This window comes from Nomascus leucogenys, chromosome 14, assembly GCF_006542625.1.
Source record: "Nomascus leucogenys isolate Asia chromosome 14, Asia_NLE_v1, whole genome shotgun sequence".
Classification (NCBI taxonomy): Eukaryota; Metazoa; Chordata; class Mammalia; order Primates; family Hylobatidae; genus Nomascus; species Nomascus leucogenys.
The window spans coordinates 5,972,654-5,995,632 of NC_044394.1; the positions used below are offsets into that span (position 1 = coordinate 5,972,654).

General features: G+C 39.6%; 1 protein-coding gene across 2 annotated transcripts in view; it reads left to right on the plus strand.

Annotated features, from left to right (window-relative positions):
* ANKFN1 (ankyrin repeat and fibronectin type III domain containing 1) overlaps positions 1–22,979 on the plus strand; it is a 354,475-nt gene that overhangs the window by 321,275 nt on the left and 10,221 nt on the right. For both annotated transcript variants that reach the window (XM_030827987.1, XM_030827986.1), the window contains exons 19-20: positions 8,940–9,106; positions 15,669–15,885. In XM_030827987.1, the coding sequence (XP_030683847.1) occupies positions 8,940–9,106; positions 15,669–15,885 (384 nt within the window). The remainder of the gene's footprint in view (positions 1–8,939; positions 9,107–15,668; positions 15,886–22,979) is intronic.

Consider the following 22,979-nt stretch of genomic DNA (forward strand, 5'->3'; position numbering starts at 1 on the left):
GCAATTAGCAAGAGTTCGGTCAGTTCAAATGAATTGGACAATTTGCAGGAGGGTGAGTGAGTGGGTGGGTGGAATGGAGGCAGACCCTCTCTGGATTGCTCCCCAGCCACCAGATTTAGAAGCAGACAAGGCCACTGCCTGACGTCTCATTTGAGCCCTGGGCATCTGCATCTGAATTTATCCCTCAAGGATGATATGCTTAAGCCTCTCAGTTTTCCTTGCTCCAAGCACTTCAGATGCCCAAAAGCTGATGAACAGCAATTGTTACTTTCTAGAGGAGGGAGTGTTCTTAGAAGAAGCTCAAATCAGATTAGTAGACTGGGACTTGAGAGTCCTGGATCCCCTATTGTGTGACACTGGCAATTGCTTAACCTTTCTACACCTTTTCTGTGTCTTACAATTAATCACATTGGCCATACCACTCCCAGGAGGCCTGGATGTGAATGTGACCATTTAATGAGTTCCTCAGCCAAAAAGCATTTTTAGTCCGTAATATAGCAACACTGTTTGGGGCAGGGTATTTCCATAAGTGTCTATTCGGTGCCCACTGTGGAGATTTAGAGGTAAGACAAAGGTTCTGCCCTCAAGGGGCTTTCGTATGGTGGCAGGAGTAAAATGAGAATACAAATTATTATAAAACAAGGTAGAATATGCCAGAAATTGGAAGTGTTAATATTGAAAAAAAGAAAGCACATTTTCTCAAAGAAGATATGAGAAAGTCTTCATGGAGGGAAGGGTATCTGATATGGGGTGTTGAAGAACAAACAGGATGTCAATAAACATAAATAAAAAGAAAAGCTTTCTTGTTGGGGGAGTAGGATGAGCAAAAACATGAGAACAGAAGAATTCAGAAAGAATCGGGAAGAGAACAAGCGGTCCAGTTTGGCTAGATCAGAGAAATGTGAGGAAAAGGTGGGACATAAATCTGTACAGGAAAGGTGGGGCCATATTGGGCAATATCTCCAGCATCAGGCTGAGGAATCTGTTCATGCCAGATGGGAAGCAGAGGTCAAAAACTTCAAAGATTATTTTATTCATCCAGTGTTAGGGTAGGTACCAAAATAAGAAGAAAAAGAAAGAAAGAAATACAGATATTTAAAAAAAAAGAAAAGCTGCCCAAAAGTAGGTAACTCTTTAAATGAGAAAGGGAGAAGTCTAGAGAATGCTCTCATTGTTTTCAGCTTCAATGACTATGAGGCTATTGCTGCCTTTATCAGAAGTAAGGAAATCAGAGGGTAAGAAATGGTTTGCTGAAGAAAGTGATGCTTTTAGCTTTGAATATGTTGAGACTGAAGGTGCTAAGTCAACATCCAAGTGGACATGTTTCACTGGCAGTAGAAATGCAGGAGAGAAATTGGATACTAAACACAGAAATCTGTCCAGTGTCTATTAATAACAGCTGAAGCCATGAAAATGAATGATTTCCCAGGGATATATAATTGACAGAGAAAAGAATTAAAGAAAACATTTCACTGGAGAGCTAACCAGGATTCCATTCTGTGTTAAACAGTCATTGTTATTCCATGATTACAGGCAAAAAATACATGAAATTCATTTCCCCATGCCTCAATGGCTTTTGTGGGAACAATCTACAACTTGGTATCAATCGTTATAATATATGTGACTCCTAAGGCCCTGAAGGTCCAAGCCATGCAAATATCCTCTCTAGCCTGTTTCTGTGAGGCTCACACACTCTTCTTGAGTAGCCACCCTTCGTCCCACTGTTGTTATTCTCCATTCTATAATTTTGTGAAGTCTGTTAGCATCCATTTCTTTTCTTGATTCAGTTTTTCCTTCATTCATCAATAAATATTCATTGAGTAACCTACTATGTGCCAGGCACTATTCCAGGCACTGAAGAATCAACAATGAAAAAACTTCTCATAGAGCTTACATTCTAGTGGAAGAGACAAGTAACAAACCAATCAATAAACCATAATATTGTAAATATCAGAAGCGAAGGTCATGAAGGAAAATAAATCTGCGTAAGGGACTCGAGTGAAGTAAGCTGCACTTTATACAGCTGGGTGATCTGGGAAGGCCTCTCTGAAGAAGAAACATTTGAGCACAGACCTAATATTTCCAGGCAATGAGAACAGTAAGTGCAAAGGCCTTAGAGTAAGAGTGTGCTTGGCTAAGAGATCAGCATATCTGGAGTGTAGTAAGCAAAAGCAACAAAGATAGGAGATGAGGTCAGAGAGTCATGGGAGCTAGACCATGCAGGGCCTCACAGGCCATGATAAGGAATTTTTACTTTAAGTATGTTGGAAATCCAATGAAGGATTTTGAGCGGTAGAGTAACATATGAAAAGCTCTGCAAAATCCAGTGGTCATCCCCCTAAAAAATAAAAATTAAAAAATAATTTTTTTTAAAGCTCAACTTTAACCCAGCATTTTCCAAATTCATTTGACCATGACTAGAGCAATGTTTTTCATGGGACCTATTAATAATCCATAGAACATATACTTTGAGATATGATAGCCTTAGAACAGTGCTTCTCAAATTTTAACCTGCATAAGAATCACTTGGAGAGTTTGTTAAAATACAGATTCTTGGAGCCCAACCCCAGAGATGCTGAGTCAGTAGGTCCAGCAGGAGGCTGGAAAATTTACATTTCTAGTAAGTTCTCAGGTAATACTGTTGCTGCTAATCCATGGACTACAATTTAAGTAGTATTGCCTATGACAAAGAGATTAATACATAAATACAAAACTAGAGATGTGGTTAACACAGGAATTCAGCCAAATTCAACTGTGCCTGTCCTTTTTACCTGTTTTACCTCTTCACATTGCTGGAAGCAATACGAGAGCATCAGATACTTTCTTTCAACTATGAAAAATAGGCCATAGATCAAAGCCTGATTTTAAGATGGTTTTTCCTAGAGTAAGACATACTTTCTCACCTTCTTGGTCCTCCCTTGTTGCCATATCGTTGGTAATCCAACCGATTAATGAGTACCATGTAAGTTTCCAGAAAAGACCACTTGGTTGGGCTCGGTTCCATTGGCATAAACAATTCTATTAGTCTTTTTTTAGGGACCGGAGGAAATGTTGCCAGTAGCAGAAAATTAATACACTCTCTAATACAATGATTATTGTACTTGAGCACCACCAGCAACAATTTCAAAAACATTTCTGGGCCTTGGTCTCAATAAGAATCATGACAAACTCCATCTTATCCCCAAGCAATCAGAGCTTTCCAAGAGGAAGTTTGTCATAACTACTTCCTCCATCAGGCATCTGGCCACTAAGCATTTAATGACACCTTATATAGGAACTTCCAAGGGCCTGCTACAGTGGTCCTAAGCCTCTCTAAGAAGGATGCTAAGCATTATTTTTTCTATAAGCAGGAAATTCCATTCATAGGTAGTTACATAGTAAAGGGTCAAGAGATACACTAAGCATTTCTGAGAAAGGAGAGAATGTTTTTGGAAATTCAGTCAGAACTCAGAAAATTTTAATAACCACATGGGAATTCTAATGAAACTTAAGGTGTGAATTATGGGAATATGTAAATTATAATAGAATAAAGGGTTGCACTATATTTCAGTTTGACTTGTATAAGTCATCCCTGTCCCCATGAAAGAATTTGAGATTTGGCAAACTGACCTTGTTCCTGCCAGTGGCCTAAGTGAATCATAAATAACTTGCTAACCAGCTATGGAAACTGCATCTGTGCCTATTCCAGCACTGCGTAGATCTAGCAAAGACAAAATGATAAAGGAGCTTAGTTCTCTGTCTCCTGGAATAAGGTCTAGACTGTAGCAAACCCACAGGCTATTCCTTCACAGGATTACTTGTGGGGTCAAGATAAATTGTCCTATTGGAGGATGTTATGAGACCTGGATGAGGAAGACTGAGCTGGGGCAAAGCAGATTCACCAAAAACCCACTCCTCTTTCCACAGCCTGAAGGTTGACACTCTACCATCCTTTGGGTGGGAGCAGGATAGGACCCCTTTGCAGTAATAAAACATGTTCCTGGGGGCCTACAAGCATCACTGTTTATGAAGTTCCCAGGAACAGAAGGAAAAGCAGCATCATGAGCCCTTAGAAACTCTATCAGGTGACGTGGCCTCTTGAGGACTTGCCTAGCCTGCACAGAGGAGGTCACCCTGCCCTGACCTTGTGGGTGCTCACAACTGACAGCAGGCCTATGACAAGGAAAATTGGTTTTTGTTGATTTCCTTGGCTTCATGATTTAAACCAATTGGACTAGAAAGACAAAAAAAAAAAACTAGGGAATTTTAAAAAATAATAGTTTGAGGCCTGGTATATATTTCATACTCAGCTTGTGCTTGGCTACATCCTTCATTCAACAAACATTTACTGAGCTTCTGCCTATATGCCAGGTACTGTGCTGGGACTGAACCACACAGACATTCATAAGGCACCATCTGCCCATCACGAGCTCAAAATCCATTAGAGGATACAGGTAGCCCTACCGATAGTCTTCATAAAACGAAAGCACTGCTATAAGGGGCAGGCTATTGAGTTTCAAAGGAAAGACATCTAATTCTTCCTTACAGAGATAATACTTGAGCTGTATCTTGAAGGATAAACAGACATTCAGAATGGGAAAGAAAAGGCAGGCAGAAAAGGAAAATCATTTTAAGCAGAAGGGATAGTACGTATAAAAGCTCAGAGACCTGCAGCCTGATTAAGTACACTCTTAACAGCTCATTGTGATGGATGCTTAAGGCATCTGAGGAAAAGTGACAGAGGATGAAGCTAAAAGTTTAAAAGATCAAAATCATACATGGCTACTTGTATAACACTAAGAGGGTACAACTTTATCCCATAGGCAATAGGAAGCAAAGAAAAGATCTTAAGAAAAGGGATGATGTGGTCTTATTAGATTTTGACAGCTCATGGAGGACTGATTGCAAGAGAGTAAAAAACAAATAAATCAGGCTGACATTGGATATGATGAGACAATTAAGCAATTAAGAGACTACCTCACGGGTCCACCTGGTCATATCTCACAGGTCCATGAGTCCAAAGCAAGGCAGCCTTGGTGGGGGTATAGAAGAGACAGCAGAGAGACGAGGAATTTAGGAGTTAAAATGATGGAACTTTGTGATTGATTTGATGTGGTTGAAGAACAAGATGAAGGAGCCAGAGAGTCTGAATAAGAGTGCTGAGACGGATAATGTCACCATCTACCGAAATGGGCCATAGGAAGGAGGAACAGGTTTGGGGCAGGGGATTGATGATGAGGTCAGTATGACAAATGATGAGTTTCGAGGAACCTATGGAATATCCAGGCAGTGAGCCTAATGGAATCCAGGCCACAGGCTTGCAAGAAATGGCATAGTGTCAACCTTCATCCCTAATACCCATTTTACGTGATTTAAGAGACCATTCCTTTATTCCACCTGTCAACTCATTCACTACTAGGAATCTTTAGAGGGGCACCTTGTGCCCCAGTTCTTTCTGACACCTTGGCAAAGACTCATTGGACTAAACTGACCTCAGGAGGTTATCTCATTGATTCCTTGGCTTCCAAACTAGGCCACATGGCTCAGACTGATTAGGATTTTAGTGAGTTAGATATCCTTAGGAAGAATATTTTAATTCCAGTCCTGTTCTAATATTCTAATCACTACCACTAAATGCCTCATTCTTTCAGGGCAGTAAAAAGGTGTGGCAGAGGGACAAACATTTATTTTGTATCGGGTATGTGCCATATGCTGTGCTGGGCACTTTATATACATTGTATTATTTAATCCTAGGTAGGCATTATAATCCCTGCGTTAGAGATGAGAAAACTGAGACTCCCAGAGGTCACGTGCCCACTGTCACACAGGTGGTGAGTGGCAGAAGTATGGTTCAAACCCAGGTCCGTCAGACAGCTAAGCCCATGTACTTTCCACTGTACTATACTCCCAGTGTTGATGCCAACCTTATGTTAGTCTGCCACTATCTTATGTAGAAAAAAGAGGGAGAAAAATACCGCAGAAAATTAGTCTTAGTCTGTGAATTACTAACAAATCATGTGGTCCAGCTAATGACATTATTGTAGCCTTATACCATTTTATCTGTAAAATGCATGAGATTCACATTTTTAAAAATTAGAAGCTTCCAGTCTGTCTTTCTTGCCTCAGTTATGGCTACCAAATGTATCATTGCTAAACCACAAAAGACTATGTTAAAGTAACATTTGTTAAAGTAACATTAAAGGGTCTGGATTTAAAAAAAAAAAACCACAAGAGCAGGGAAACTGAAGCGTTATAGTTGAAACCTCCTCCTAACTCACTTGTGGTGCATGGCATGGCTAGTGTGGGTGCTGTGAGACCACCCACTGATCCAGGCTCCCACCACAGAGACACAACAAGAGAAAGCTGTGAACACCCCGGCTTATAAGAATTCAGATCAGACTGATAGTGTTTCTTTTAAAGAAGTTATTCAGTGCCTCTCCCTATTTTTCCAGTCATATTTTAGAAAGGGGAAAAAGCCAATTTTTTTTTTTAACCTCTTGGTTTAGAAAGGCAGGGTGTGAGACACTTCACTCTTGTCACTTTCCAGCCAAGAGAGGACATCTGTCAAGTGCTAACAGGACATAATCCCCCCTTGAAAGGCATAAAGACACATACAGGGAGCTACCAGGGTCAAGAGTAAGCTAAAAAGTCGTTGAGATTCCTTCCTGTGGAGCTGCCAGGAAATATCATAGACCCGAACCACCTTTCCAAACAGGAAAATCAAGCCCACAGTAAAGGAAAGACAGTGGAGAAAAGAGGAGCCTTCGGGCGAAGGATCTGCCTCTTCAGATCCATTCATGCATTTATTTATTTATTCATTTGGTCAATAAGCCTTAATTGAGAAACTACAATGTTCCAGGTTTCAAGGACATAAAAATTAATAGGAGGCATAGTTCCTGCCCTCAAAGAAATCACAATCTAATGCCAAGGCACTCAAGCAAACACATAAGTACAATGTAGTAGGATAAGTGTCATGAAATGTTTAGAAATAAGTGCTCTAGGAGCCCAAAAGAGGGGGAAACTAGTTCCACCCGGCAGGGAGATGTCGGTGAAAACTTCACTGAGGAGAAAACATTTACCGTGAATCTTCAACTATCACAAGTTGACCTGGAGGTATTTGTAAAGAAAGGTATGTGAGGAGGAGGAAAAGGCGTGTTTAAAAGCATGGAAGTATAAAAGGACTCGTAGTAAGTTCAGCTTGACCAAAGCTTAGGGTGGATGAGGGACTAGGGCTGGAAGGTGGCAGCATGAGGGAAGGTGTGACTGAAAATATACTCAAATCCTAGACCACAGGGAGCTTTCCTTATGGAAAGATGTTTGGATTTTGTCCTCAGGTCCAGAGGAAGCTCTGTAGAAGTCTTTAAGCAGGGAAATAGTATGAGAATTAGATCATTTGGGAGAAGCTCCATAGCTTGTCATTTACTGAGAGGGCATATGAAATCAGCTCTCTGTGTCAGGCAAAAAAAAAAAGCGCTAAACAGAGCAGAGAAGATGAAAAGGAAGGATCTGACACCATAGAGAAAAATCAAACCAGGACAGAGTTCTCCTGAGTTGAGAAACACCTCCTTGAAATGAGGCATAGCTGGAGTAAGGATGGACCACTCACACTCTCACCCCATTCTTCTCTTCTACTTCCATGGAAGGAAAGACAGAGCACACTGCCCTGGCATTCACCTAAGATTTATCCCCAGAGAAAAAAAAAAGCAAGGAAGTAGTAGCCAGTGGTAACATGGGAATTGTAGGGTGGACAAAAATCTCTCAGTATGCAGAAAAGTAGGGCTTCCTCATTGAGGTGTAGAGATGACCAATGCCCCGTTTTGAGGTAGTGTGGTTTTAGCTTCCCTAAATGGCCAGATCTGCGTCTCAGGAATCAACATCTAATTACTACCTGTAATTACTACCTGTAATTAGATGTTCTTCCTAGAATTCCTCACTAAAGAAGCCAGAATAAAAATGTTTCAACAGACTTGTTGAGTTTTAACAGCCTTATTTCCAAAGCATGGAACACACTGGTACAGGTCAGAGGTAGACAGAGTAAAAGAGGTTCTTGAAGAATGAGTCTCCAAATTCATCAATGCCCAGGAAGAAACCAGTACTATGATAGTCTGAATCAGGGTGCTTTCCTCATCCTGCTAGCATCCAAAGTTATGGTATATGATCAGAGCTGGTCAGAGAAGTACAGGAAATCTGACCATCTCAAGCTGCCTATACCAGGCTCAATCCTACACTGCTCTGTTCCTCCTGAAAAAAGGAAATGATGGAGATGAAGGCTGGACTCTTTCCTGTGGTCTCTGTCCCATTATCTGTTGAGAGAAGAAAACCAAGTCTGCTGAAGACAAGAAATGGTCTGTCCAAGCAACAGCTCATATCATCCATCCAGAGGGGCCAAGAAGGGGAGAGGCAGAAGAGGATCCAAGCCTATCATAATAGGCCCTTGGGGAAGTTTTGCAGTCAGACCAAAGACACTCTGAGAAAAGCAAGTCTTCTGTCTTCTGGGGGTTCTGGCCTTGGAAAGGAGTAGGCAAAATATGTACTGGAAATCAGACATGAAAACCAAAACTAGATTTCAAATTGCTACTTGGCTTTTTTTCTTTAAAGTGATAAGCAAGCTTATTTTCCCAGTATGTGTGTGTATATGTGTGTGTGTGTGTGTGTGTACACACACACACACACTCAATCAGCCCCAACTTTAGGGAAAAGTCCACATAACTGCAGCTTTAGCCAACCCCACTTCCCCATACCTTACTAGGAGTTGGTAAACCTTAAAAGGGAATACTGTCTGACTAAAGCCAGACAACTGGCCCCTTAAGAGCACATTTATAATTTATTTATGGCTTAATATTTTCCACTGATAGGATTAATAAATCATGTTTTCATTCAACTTGTTTTCTCTGAGGTATGAATTTCTCTATTTTGATACCAGATCTTAACATGTTTTATTTTGCTTGTCCATTTTCCAGTTCATTTTTGCAGCTACAGAGAGAAATTTATTAGTCTGTATTGCCGCCTTTCTGCTGTTGTGGAGCTGGATTCTCTGAATACCCAACAGTCCCTCAGGGAAGCGATCTCAGACAGCGAGGTTGCAGCTGCCAAACAAAGACACCAGCAAGTTTTAGATTTCATTCAGGTAATTGTTTGTTCCTTCTGGGATAAAAGGAAGGGAGAAGAGGCAGGGTGGAAAGGGTGAAAGCCAAGCACGGGAAAGGACAGCAGCCCAGGCTGATTCAAAGAACATGGTGTGTAAGTAGCCTATTGAGTTGGTTAAAATGTGGAGCTCAGGGAGATAAGTTTTCAAACAAAGCCTTAAGAAAAAGTTACAGATAAATCACAATATTACTAAGAACTGTTATCAGTCACCATGGTAGGTAGTGGTAGCTTTCCATACGGGAGAGAAAAATCAACCCCAGAAGCAGTAACTAGAATATTACTCTTGCCTTGTAGCCCATTGACAATTCTAATGGAAAGAAAAATTGTATTAATTAATTGAATATCTCAGAGAAAAAGAAAATAAAATGACCTACCAGTTTTTGTTAACCCAGATCCAATTAGAACTAAAATTCCTCATGTTTTGGGCTTCTTTCTCACAGAATTGACACTTTAATATGTGGCTGTTAAGATCAGAAAATGTGTTCCCCTTCCTATGGTCTTGTCTGGTAAAGCCTATGGTAACACCTCAGGGTCTTGTGAAAGCGGTACTGACTAGTAAACAAGAGAATTTGGATCTGGCCTGAAATTGCCTCTGAATCCCTTAGCCAAATCTTTCAATCTTTCTGTCCATCAGTTACTCAATTCACAAAATGAGTAGAATAGCAATAGCCCCATGATAAATATCACTATAATATATATTCAGTTCAATTTGATAAACCTTTATTAAACAACCAGGTGTCAGACACTGTATGCGAGATATAAAGTTGAATTAGACATGGTCTCTGATGTTAAGGAGTTTAAAATCCATCAGGGTAGATAAGAAATGTGTGTAAATACAATTTGTAAAATGTGCTAGGTGCCAAAAAAAAGATATACCAAAACAAAACAAACAAACAAACAAATAAGTTTTGTGTCAACACAAGGAAGTAAAAATTTACTTTCACTTGTATCAGAAACATTCCCATGAAGGATGTAATTGATATCTAGCCTGGCCTACAAGGATAGGTTAGATTACAGTAAGGTGAAATAGAATGTAGAGCATTCAAAGAGAAAGTATAAACGGATAAGGCAGACAGAGCAGAAAAATAGTATTTGGGGAATAATAAGTACTCAAGATTGGTTGGGGCATGAATTGAGTGATGAGAGGTAGAAATTAGGCAAAAATGAAAGATGGCAATGATAGCAGATCACAAGGGCTTTATTAAAAGCCATAGTTAAGAAATCTGTACTTTTTTCTGTAGGCAGTAGGGAGCTATCCGAAGTTTTGAAGAAAGTTAAGTTATGGGCTCTCAAAACTTTGTTTAGGATAGATTCAAGTAGTGAGGATACTCTTCCCGCATACATTGGTACAGCCATACTGGTTGTTTCTTGTAAGCATTCACTCTGATTGGTCATGCTCACCAAATAAGGATTTGAGAAGACTAAAGACAGGGAAACCAGATAAGAAGCTATTATACCTATCCAGACAAGATGTTATGAGGCCTAAAGATGAACAAATGCTGTGAACTTTGGGCAAAGAAATCTCTCTTAGTCCCAACAGTCCCAATCTCCTCATCTGTAAAATAGGGATGATAATAATAGGGCTACCTCATAATGTTACTGAGAGAATTCAATGAGATAATACATATAAAACACTCGGCAAAATGCCTGGCACATACTAAGTATGTAATATATTATATATTCATTCATTCATTCATTCATTCATTCACAAGAAGGAGAAATTCTTTGAAATATGAATATGTGAGATTCGAGGTGTTTGAAACACTCAGGAAGAAAATATTGTAATTTACTTGCAAAGTGGACAGCAGACAAATCTTTAGGATTATCCTACTTTCCTCATCGTGTGAATGAGATCTCTTAGGTGACCTCTCAGAATAGAGAAATAACTTTCAAGAAGTTATTTTCTCTGTTGGCCTGATAATGTAGAATTTAAACATTCAAAACATTTACTTCATTGATTTCATTTCCAGTAAAAATGGAACACAGATGGTGGGGAAGGGGCAGGAAAAGGAAGAGTGCAGCATGAGGAGAATACGAAAGACTGGCTTATTTTTGAACCCCATATAAGGGATAGTGGAGCATAGTAAGAATAACAACAGATCAGAAGTTGGTCCCAGAGGAGGTTGGGAGGCTGAGATGGGAGGATCTCTTGAGCCCAGAAGTTCAAGACCAGCCTGGGCACACAGTGAGACTCCATCTCTATTAAATAAAAATACAAAGTAAAAAGAAGTCAAGGAGCACACATTTTTAGTCCCAAATCTTCTGATTAACTCTGGAGTACTGGACAATTCATTTGATCTCTGGAGGCCTCAATTTCCTCATATGTAAAATGAAAGAACTGGACTAGATGACTTCTGTGGGTCTAATTGGCTCTAACATTTTATGACTTAACAACCAGAGATATTTTTAGAGGAACACTTCTCTACCCATGCCTTAGGTTCTGTTTCTGCCTTATTCCACTTATGCCTCCCTGAATCCAGTATGTTCCTCAAACAAGGAGGCTGACTTTCTTCAGTCTGTTGTATTCTCAAACTCCTCCAAGAGTTCCCTGGCTTTATTCCTACTCCCTGACTGCTACCCTTGCTCCTGTCTTTTTCATGTAGCCTAGGGCTCCACTGCCTTTTTCTCTTCTTTTATATCACACCATTAAGTGGGTTGGATAAAGGCAGGCCAGGCTGGGAATTCTTCAAAGTTCTAGCCTGCTCTGGTCTCCCAAAGCAGGTAACTTGAGAGCCCTCTCTACATACTTCCCCTTCCAGTCAGCCAGGTACACACAGACTTGGATAAAAGCCAATTCTCAAAGGGTTCAAAATATAACTTCTTGGTCCGGGTAAAACAAGACCATCTCCCTACACCCATAGCCTTCAATGAACCACCTTGGTTCTCCCAACATGGATAACTTCACTGAGTGGAGACAATTCAATATCATCTCTCCCTTTATGTTGACTTTGTGGTCTCGGTCTCTCTCTCTCTCTCTCTCTCTCTCTCTCTCACCCTCTCTCCTTCTCTCCCTCTCTCCCTCTCTCTCTCAAAATGAAAACCAGCTGTAGCCACTCACCCATTGGTGTTCACAGCTCAGCCCACCACACACCATAACCTGCAGAGGCGACCGCCAGCCGTGAGAGCATTTGTATGATTCCAGATCTAAGACAGTGTTGAAGTCACTACACAAACCAAACATTGTAAAGAGCAAGGGAGTCTATGTAAATACAGTTAGGAAAGGAAGCCAAGGAGTGCAGCCAGAAAGGGGGAGGGCTGGGCCGGGGAGGTGTAGAAAATCATAGATAAGGCATAGAGGCTTTATAGACAGCACATGCAGCAGAAATGTCAAAGTGTGAAGACCTGGAGCTTGGCATATTTTGAGCTGCTAAAGCCTAAAGGGCAATTAGGCTATAATTTATATACTGTAATGCTTCAAATGCTCCTAAGCTGTAATAGAAACACAGCTCATTAAATATAGCCAATCTATCATCCCCTTGAGCACCTTGTAGCTGTGCTGTGAGAAAACCAATCACCTTTACATTTTAATAAAAATATTATCTTGCCTGAGTACAGAGAAAGGAATATAATTTATGAGATGAAAACTGAAATTTTTAAGGGGCAGGGTGAGAAATGGATGCATAACTTTTAATCAACAGACCTAGGGAATTCATGGTCTTTCTTTTTTAAAATGTGTCAGCAAGTCTTTAGAAGTTGAATTTGGACCTTAAAATCAGAGGGATTATGTTGTCAGTTACTTTTAGATCAACAGTATAGGTAAAATGGGTGAAAATTGGCCTTCTTTTGGAGCAATTAGCTAAGTCTCATTAAACTCAATCCACAGGCCTCCCTATACCCATATGGTTTTTAAGTTTTTTCTTCAGCTAAGACCTCTACACATCACTGAGAAAAATTAAGAAGTAAATATTTTTTCTATATACTTTTAAAAAAATTTCTACGCTAAATCCCTCTATTCGTCCTCAGCAATAAAGCTAAAACAATCTTATCCAAAGAGAGCAGGTAGATTATTTATTAATAATTATATTAGCCTCCTAGGGTTGCTGTAACACATTCCCATAAACTGGGTGGCTTAAAATAACAGAAATGTATTCCCTCACAGCTCTGGAGACCAGAGGTTTGAAATTAAAGTGTTGGCAAGGCCACACTCCCTCTGGAGGCTCTAGAGGAGAATCTAGTCTCTGCCTCTTCAGTTTCTGATGGCTGTTAGCATTCCTTGACTTCTCGCCACATCATTTCACTCTTTCTGTACTCACATTGCCTCCTTCTCTTATGTCTGACAAATCTCCCTCTGCCTCACTCTTATAAGAATGTCCTTATGAGGACATTTGTTGTTAGAACTAGGATCCACACAGAAAATCCAAGATAAACGCCTCCTCTCAAAATCCTAAACTTAATCATATCTTTTGCCATATAAAGTAATATTTACTTCATATCATATCAAATAATATTCACAGGTTCTGGAGATTAGGATATGGATGTATTATGGGGGTTCCATATTCAGCCCACTACAGTAATCATGATTGTCATTATAAAAACTGAAAATTTTATAACAATATGTAGTTGATAAAGTACACTCATCTACATTATCTTAATCCTTATAATAACTCTGCGGGTAGAGATCTAAAGAATTAGATCATTCATTCATTCATTGAACAGTCATTTTTTGAGTACATACCTACTCTGCAAAGCTGAAAGCAAAAAATACCAAAACACAATCCCTGTCCTTGTCGGGCCTCTAAAAGCTATCCACAGTCATGCAGTGCCTTTAAAATAACTTTCAACAAGCTTATGCTGCATGAGGTAGGGCCAGTAAAAGCTAGCTGAGAGAACAACAATCTCATTGGGAAAATTCATCTGAGTCTCATCTGGGATTCCCACTTTGGCTTTATCCCCAGACTTTAGATTTCTCCCTTCAGAATGGCTTAGTGCCTCCTCATGGGCCTGCCTACTGCTGAACTTCCTGCCCAACTGACCAAGCTAAAAAAGCCTGAAGCTCAGTCTCATGCTTTCATCACTGGCCCTGGACACTCTGCTGAGTCTTGTCACCACAGGACTGACAAGAACTAGAAAGCAAGGGAAAACGGCTGTCAGACCATACACCGCCATTCGCTAGTTCACTCTAGCTAGCTTTTCACTCAACTTGGGGGACTGAATGTCAGACCTACTCTGTGTTTGTTGGGAGGAACGGGTTTGTGGATATTCTTAATGAGTAGATTTTAAGTACAGATTAAAGACCTATCAAGAAATTTTGAAAATAAAATATAACACTGGGTAGTGTTTTAGTTTTAAAACTTCCACAATCAGAGAGAGAGATTAACCTTGCATGACTCACATAATGAACACCTTCTATCTGGAAGTTAGGTAATACCAAATTTCCAAATGTTCCTCAAAAATAAATCCCAAAGTTTCAGAGCTGGAAGGGAACTTAGACATCATGTAGACTAACTACCTCTTCTTACAGTTGAGTAAATGGGCCCAAAGAAGTTAATGACTTGCCCAAGTCATCGAGTGAAATTAAATAGAAAGCCTACCACAAATTCCAGGGTCATAAGAAAAAATATGTTTAACCAACAGCCCCTCCTTGAGATAGAATAACAAAAAAGCTCATGGCCCGTGCCTATCAAGATCTGGAAAACTTTCGTCATCTATATACATAGAAAGAGACACAAAAATCTGAGTGAATTTTATGCAAATAGGCTTCAAGGAAACTACTATTGTACTTTATAACGAAAATATCATTAAAATGACTTTGATAACCCAAAAATCAAAATGGAACAACCTAAAATGGACTACTCTAGAAATGTAAGGATGTTTAAATTATTCAAGATTAAACCGTTAAGGCCATTTTGAACTTTAGAAGGCCCTTACTCTATATGTAAGAAAGTAGTAAGTCTAATATATAAAGTTAATTATTTTCTATTAACATAGGTCCAAAAATTTCTACTTAGCAAAAATATTCCAGTACAGCTTTGCTTTTCTGGTTCACATATAAGAACTAGGACTACATTTCTTTCTCAAGATATTCTGAAATGCAGGCTTTATCATATGCCTTCACAATATCTTAATGAGGAATATTTAATTATAATCTGGGATATAATAACCCTTTATATGTATGAGCAATGTACCCTGCGGCATCACAAAGCACTTTCGAATTCATCATTTCAACTAATCATCCCAGCAACCCTGGGAGGTATAAATGAAAAATGTTTTGGCCACATTTTACAAATAAAGCAACTAAGGCTCAAAAAGGTCAGTGACTTGCTACAAGTTAGTATAGTGCTAATAAGTGATATATCCCAGCTAGCATCTAAGTCTTCTACTATTTTCACTAAATGACAGAGCTTCTCTGGTAAAAATACACAAAACAAAAAATATTACACAAAAAGAGGTATTTTCTGGCTTAACAAATCTGTGCTAAAAATGTTTTACTCTTGCTCAAAGCCAATAACGTGGAAAATGGATCATCTTGGACTCTCAGGGAAAGGTATTCTTTTTTAATCACTGCTTGATAACTTAGTGTCTGTTACCATTTTATTCCAAAGCAAATAGATGAAGTCTGGCGTGAAATGAGATGGATCATGGATGCTCTACAGTATGCAAGATACAAACAACCAGTTTCTGGCTTGCCCATCACTAAGCTGATAGACCCCTCAGATGAGCAGAGCCTAAAGAAGATCAATTCTACATCATCATCACATATAGACTGTCTTCCATCCCCACCCCCATCCCCAGAGATGCACAGAAGAAAGGCAGTGAGTGGTAAGCAATGAGATCTGAAGTTCTGTTGTTTAGTCCCTGGACTTTTGGTCCTCTCTCCAATGATGAGGACTTTTATGCTGAGGTATTGGTTCCAGAAAGTGGCTGAAAACACTGCTCAGGGGTAAGAGTCTAACAGCATAGAGGAAACAAAATCAGAACAGTAGAGGAATAGGAAACTAGAGCAGTAACCTAAGATCAATGCCATTTAGGGGCAGGGAAGATTCATTCCAGTTCTAGGTCACACTTACAAGATGCAAAAGGATATAAAGCAGGGGTACGGCTTCAAAGATGCAGCAGAATGGGGACCGCTGTGATGCCAGGTGAGGGCCACAAAAGCCAAGGGAATCTGAGCAAGACAAACTAAGGAAAGAGAACAGGCCCAACCTCTATTAAATAGTATCTGACAAGAACGAGGCAGGAAGCAGGCCCCAACCTGGGTGAGAGTTCGGGAAAAACTTCCCATCCACATAGCACAATGTTCTAGAGTGGAAGGTGGGAAAGAGAGAAACCTTGGATAAACTAGAATCCTGAAACTGAGTCCATGTAAGTAGCTTGCCCTCATCATGGATATAATGAACTTTAAACAAGCTGGAGAAGAAACCTAGCAAGGCACCTCTCCACCCTTGGGTATTAAGTCTAACAGCAAAAACCTGACTGGGTTAGTATAAATTTCTACAAAATACCTCTATGCTTATAAGCAGAGAGAAAGCACACTAGGTAAAGGCAATAAAAAGCTCTTGCCTAAGCATGCTAAGGTGAGTGCCATTTTCTAGTCAATTAAAACAATGGCGATTCAAAGCATCTTTCTTGATTCTATAGTTTGTAAGAGCTCCAATTTTGTAAGCTTCGTAGTATTTTTAATAAATAGGCCTGATTTGTGGATTTGTCCCATAGGGGGCGGCATGGTGTAACAGAAAGAGCTTGCACTTAGAAATCAGAGACCTGGATTCAAATCCCAGCTTTGTTTTACTAGCTGTATGAGCTTGAACAGATTACTACATCTGACACTCAGTTTCCATGTATGTAAAATGAGAATAATACCTATACCTTGAAGAGTTACTTGTGAATAAGGTAATCTACATCAAAGATGCATGGCATATAATAGACAATACATTGTCAATATCCTATTTAATGTTATTTTCATTATAGAAAAGCTTACTGGGAATCTGAGCCTTTTCTATGAGTAAGTTTGTGTCTGCACCTATATTTTTAAAACTTCAATGTGTAAAGTCAAAACTTGGCAAGTGGAAGAACTTAGGAGACAACTAATTTACATTACCAAAGGAGTCTATGACTTACCAAATAACAAAATATTTAAGTAGAGTTTCTAGAGTGCATTTTTATAGACTGCCACTGGGCTAGAGATACAAATCAAATATCATCTCTGCCAGAAGTTAGGCTAATAAGAGAAACAGATATATTAACAAAAAATTACCTGGTAATTGCCTACCTGCTATGAAGTTGTCAGTATTAAACTCCTATGATCAAAGAGAGCTTCCTGGAGGAGATGACGGAATCTGGAATGAAGGATAAGCAAGAGTTGAGCAGAAAAACAGGAAAGAGAAGAGCATTATAGGCAGACAAAGCAGATTGTACAACTGTTTGTAGTTTAGGGAATTGCAAGCAGTTTGGCTGAAACTCAGGATCTAAGAACATTGTTCATTCTTTTCTTTCTATTTAAAAAATATATATTTACTGGCCACTCTCTATATGCCAGGCTCCCTTTGCAGTAACAGGGATACAGTGATAAATAAAGCAAAATATCTGCTCCCATAGAGCTTACTTACATTCTAGAAAGAGGGACAAAGAGTGAAAACATAAACAAACAAGACAATTTCGGATCGTGAAAATTCCAATGTATAATACAAAACAGCAGCAGGGGTGGGAGTAGGCAGGAAGTGTGTTGAATTCACTAGGATGATGATCAGCAGAGACCTATCTGGAAAGATGACATTTGAACCAACCCCAGGACTGCCTGGAAAGAGGAGGTAGAATAAGAAGTGGAGACTGTGGAAGGATCCCTGTGGAATGGAGCATCAAGACCTATTAGACTAAGAAGGAACAACCAGAGAAAGAAGATTTAAAAAACAAGAGAGCAGTGTCACAGAATCAAAACGTGTAGAGAAAGATTGAATTCAAAAACTGAAAAGCTTCAGTTGTTTTGCTTTTCTCAACAAGGAAGTCATCAGTGATCTAGATGAGAGCAGTTTTTGAAAGGAAAGAAATAGAAACTGAACAGAAGCTAAGCAGGGAGTAAATGAGAGGTAAAGAAGTAGGACAGGAATTTTCACTCTTTTAAAATCTTGGCTGCAAAAGGGAAGAAGGAGGGAAGGTAGTAGCTAGAGAAGTGTAGGGTTGAAAGGGCATTTTTTAAGGCAGGAAAGCTATGTATGCTACGATGTCCCACAATTTGTTTAACTCTACAAACAACTCTTCATTTCTATTTCCACTTTCGTAGCCCCTGTCTGCCCTCTCAGCTCACAGAACCTTCCCAGTGTTTAATCTTCTCTTGGCCACAGGGTCCTTAGTGGATTCCTCCCTGGCTGTATGAGGGTGGCCTTCTCTATGCCACAGAAGTGCCAAACTCACGTTGGCTTGAAGATGGGTTGTACAACTCCCTGCTAAGAGGATCTGGCCAATTACATTCAGATTTTATTATTAACTTAAAATGTGAGCGATCATCATTCTGTTTCTTAAAATATAACTCTCTCTTGGGTCCATTTACTTCTTGGAAGCCAAGATTCCATGAGCTATGAAACACAAAGATGTGGAAAGCAGCAAATGACAAATGGAACCCAGTGACGGGGAAGTGCTGTTGAAAACTGAGGAGAAACATTTAGTGTCCTACCCCTCACAAAAGCAGAAGCATTTCAGAGCAATGAAATCTGTCACTGCATTCTCTGTCCTTCCCAGAAGTGTGACTACTTTGAATTGTTCAAAAGCCATTTATGAAAAGAGGGAAATGCAATTTAGAAGAACATACCTGCTGGGTTACCCACAGGGCAAAGTTTGCAGCGCAATTCCATTCTGTGTGTATAGGATTCACTAACTTCAAAGGAGCCTGCTAGAAATATAGAGCCTATCACAAACCTAGCCTCTGGTGCCAGCCCAAGATTCTGTTTCAAGGCTGTTGAGTATCTTGAATTGGTTTGTGTATATCTTTTGGGAGTAGGTGGATGGAGAATGGAACTCTTTCACTTACTACCCATTTCTGTATGGTTTTCAAAACACAAAGTAGAACTCCTGTGAGTCAATTAAAACTAAGCATCTCTCAAGGACCCAAGGGGGAAAGTTGGCTCCTAGAAAAGGCAGCTCAAGGCAGGGGGTGGAATGATTTGGTCCATCACATGGATATTTTGGTGTTTTCTCTCCCACTCCTTTTCTGTGGGTATAGTGGTCACAGGCAGCAGCAATTTTTTTTTCCAATACTGCTGTTTCTCCCAGTGACACATGGGTGAGGCAATAGAGGGGAGGGGGGTGTTGTTTCCTTCAGATGCATTTGAAGGTTATCCTGATCTTCCAAATGTAAATCTTGGTAACCTTTTTCCAGATGATGTTAAGAGCACTATGGCATAAAATACATAGCTCAAAAAAATCAACAGGAATCTGGAGATATTATTTATCTTGGGATATCAGAAGGTGAACAAACCCCGGAGGTTCTACCGAAGTCCTGATGAAAGATTCAGTAAAAATCTTCATGTATAAATTATTTAAAGTCTACTCAAACACAGTGGAAATAAATTCACTGAAGCACAAATTTTATATATATAGACAGTGGTGTATATATATATATATATATAATAAATATATTATATATAGAGACAGTGGGATATATATATATTATATATATATAGACAGTGGTACATTAAAATTGTGAAAATAGATATTTGGGCAAATATGGATTATTATTCTTTTCTTTCTGTTCTGCCATGCCCCCTGCCTTTAAGAAAAAAAGCAATAGCTTTAAGTCAATTATTCTTTCCTGAAATGTCATCTCCCCACAACGTCCTCAAAATCCACATCAACTCTACTCTGCTGTTGTTGGCCTGACCCACAGAGACCAGGAGTTACAACACTCATTACAATGGCAAGAAAGCCAAGCTTCCTAAGCCAGCACTAATACTATGAGCAGAACTTTCATCAAACAGCTCCTGGGTCAACCAGAGGGGAAATTCAAGGTTCTACCAGTCCTGGCCTGCCCAGTGGGCCCTCTCAGGGAAATTGAGGAGCATAAGCAAGTTTATTAAAATAACAACTGGGCAAGGTGCCTGCAATGGTTAATGGAGCATATGGCCTGAATCTGGGGATGGAAGCTGCACTTTGCATTCTTTTCCAGGAAGGGAGGGAGCAGCAGTGGCCTAAGTCCTTGGAAACTCTCCTCAGTGCCCTGGCTGGCATCCTGGAGATTTTCCCAGACTGTTCTGGGAGGGGTATCCCACTCTAAGCAATAGGTTCCACTAAGTCTTCTAATAAATAATACAATCACCATGCAAGTCAAATATTTAGATTCCCACTACAGCAGTGCTTCCCAAGTGTGGGTCCATGAACCAAGTAGATAATATTTACCACTTAATATTCAAGCTCTTTTGTATCTCCTTCCTAGGTTACTATGGTTATAACTAGGTCTTCTCTTGAAATCAAGAGAAGCTTTAAGTCAATAGTCTTTCCTGAAATGTCATCTCCCCATCTTTCCTGAAATGAAATCTCCTATCTCTCATGTTCTGGGAGCTACAGTAAATCAGTTATATCACTCACTAATTCACTCTAAAATGTAGGTTAGGAAATCTACTGGACTAGATCATCACCAGCGGAAGATACCATACAAGAAATTATTATTCACCTTTATTATCAACAGCATTCTCACCTTGAAGTATATCTGATTACTGGTTTATATTTTAATGATCTTAAAATGTTATTCTCTATTTAGGGTGAAGAGAATTTCAATAATATTAACATCTTCTGTTTTTAAGGCACTTAAAGCATCTTTTTTTTTTTTTTTTTTTTTGAGGCAGAGATTTACTCTGTTGCCCAGGCTGGAGTGCAGTGGCACAAATTTGGCTCACTGCAACCTCTGACTCCCAGGTTCAAGTGATTCTCGTGCTCAGCCTCCCAAGTAGCTGGGATTACACGTGCCCACCACCACACCTGGCTAATTTTTGGATTTTTTTTTTTTTTAGTAAACACAGGGTTGCATCATGTTGGCCAGGCTGGTCTCAAACTCCTGACCTCAAGTGATCCACCCGCCTCGGCCTCCCAAAGTGCTGGGATTACAGGTGTGAGCCACCGCACCCAGCCCACTTAAAGTATCTTTGACAAACTAAATTACTCCTTATAGTACTTATTCATAGTACCAGTTCACAGAAGCTAAATGATTTGCTCAAGATCATATATGCAGTAGGTAGCAAGACAGGACTTCAGTCCAGGTTTCTCTAATTTTAAGACAATTGTTCTTTCTGCTATATTTGGGCTGGCTCTTCAGTCAAATTTATCAGCAAAGATAAAGCAAAATTATCTGGGTTATTGTTTTCAGGAATCTATGGTAGATTAAGTAAATTAGATCCTTTCAGGATGCTTTGCTTTTAGTATTATTTCTAAGAGACAGTCAAATATCACTATTCATTATGCTCCCAGATTGCAATATTTGTTTCAGTTTCAATTCCACTCAACATGCTTTACTGAGAGCCTTCTATGTACCATTTATAGCACAAGAGGTTAATAATACAATGATGATTAAGACACAGTGTACTTGGGAGGTCTTCATAGTCCACTCATATGTCCATGTTCAGACTATATGATCTGGGAAATACAAAAGATTCTACACATCCCTTTGCTTGCTTTGTTCCTTAGTCCATTCCTTTGTTGACTGACTTATTCAATATTTACTAAGCAGAGATGAGTAAGACATACATACTGCATGCTCTCTAGAGTTCATGGTCCAATGAGGAAGACAGATAGGAAAATGGATAATTTATAATAAAACTTGGTAAATGCAGTTACAGAGATATAAATAAAATGCTCTAAGAGGCAAAATAACTGAGCAACTAACTCTACCTGGGGAAAACAATACAGGCTCTCCTTGAGAGATTGGATCTTAAAATATGATACTCCATTAAAATATTAGACTGTCAGCTCATTTAAGGCACATTCCATATACTCCTTAGTCCCCTCCAAACAGTACGTTCTCACTATTCGTATGTTGGGAGATCAAAATACAGACAGATTTTGCAAAGTGCTTGACTATGGACTGAAAGTGTTGCAAACTTCAGTGGTTGCTTCTAGTTCTAGTAATTTTTACTATCAGTCTTCTACTGGCCCCCAAAAACTATGTCCGTGTCTGAACCCTCATAACCTATGAATGTGACATTATTTGTTTTTTGTTTGTTTATTATACTTTAAGTTCTAGGGTACCTGTGCACAACATGCAAGTTTGTATGTATACATATGTATACATGCGCCACGTTGGTGTGCTGCACCCATTAACTCATCATTTATATTAGGTATATCTCCTAATGCTATCCCTTTGCCCTCCCGCCACCCCATGACAGGCCCTGGTGTGTGATGTTCCCCTTCCTATGAATGTGACATTATTTGAAAAAAAGGGTCATTGCAGATTAAAGATCTTGTGATGAGATCATCCCGTATTATATGGGTGGATCCTACACCCAGTGAAAAGTTCCCTTATAAGAGACAGAAAAGAAGGCACAGACACAGAAGAGAGGCCATGAGAAGACAGAAGCAGAGATAGCAGTGGCATGCTCAGAAGAAATGCTGACAGCCACCAGAAGCTAGAAGAGGCAAGAGAAAGTATTCTCCCCCTAGAACCTCCAGAGGGAGTGTGGCCTTGCTGACACCTTGATTTCAAACTCTGGCTTCCAGAGCTGTAAAAGAATAAATTTCTGTTGTTTTAAGTCACCCAGTATGTGGTAATTTGTTCCAGCAGCCACGGGAAACTAATACAAGATTTAGTATGTTTCTCTAGTAGCAGCAATGTCAAGAAGCCCTAAGAGTTCAAGTAATTTAACTCTGTGTACCACAAAAAGTGAATTAGATGAACTAAGTGCCACTCCTCAGGAAGTTTCCACAGAGTCATGGAA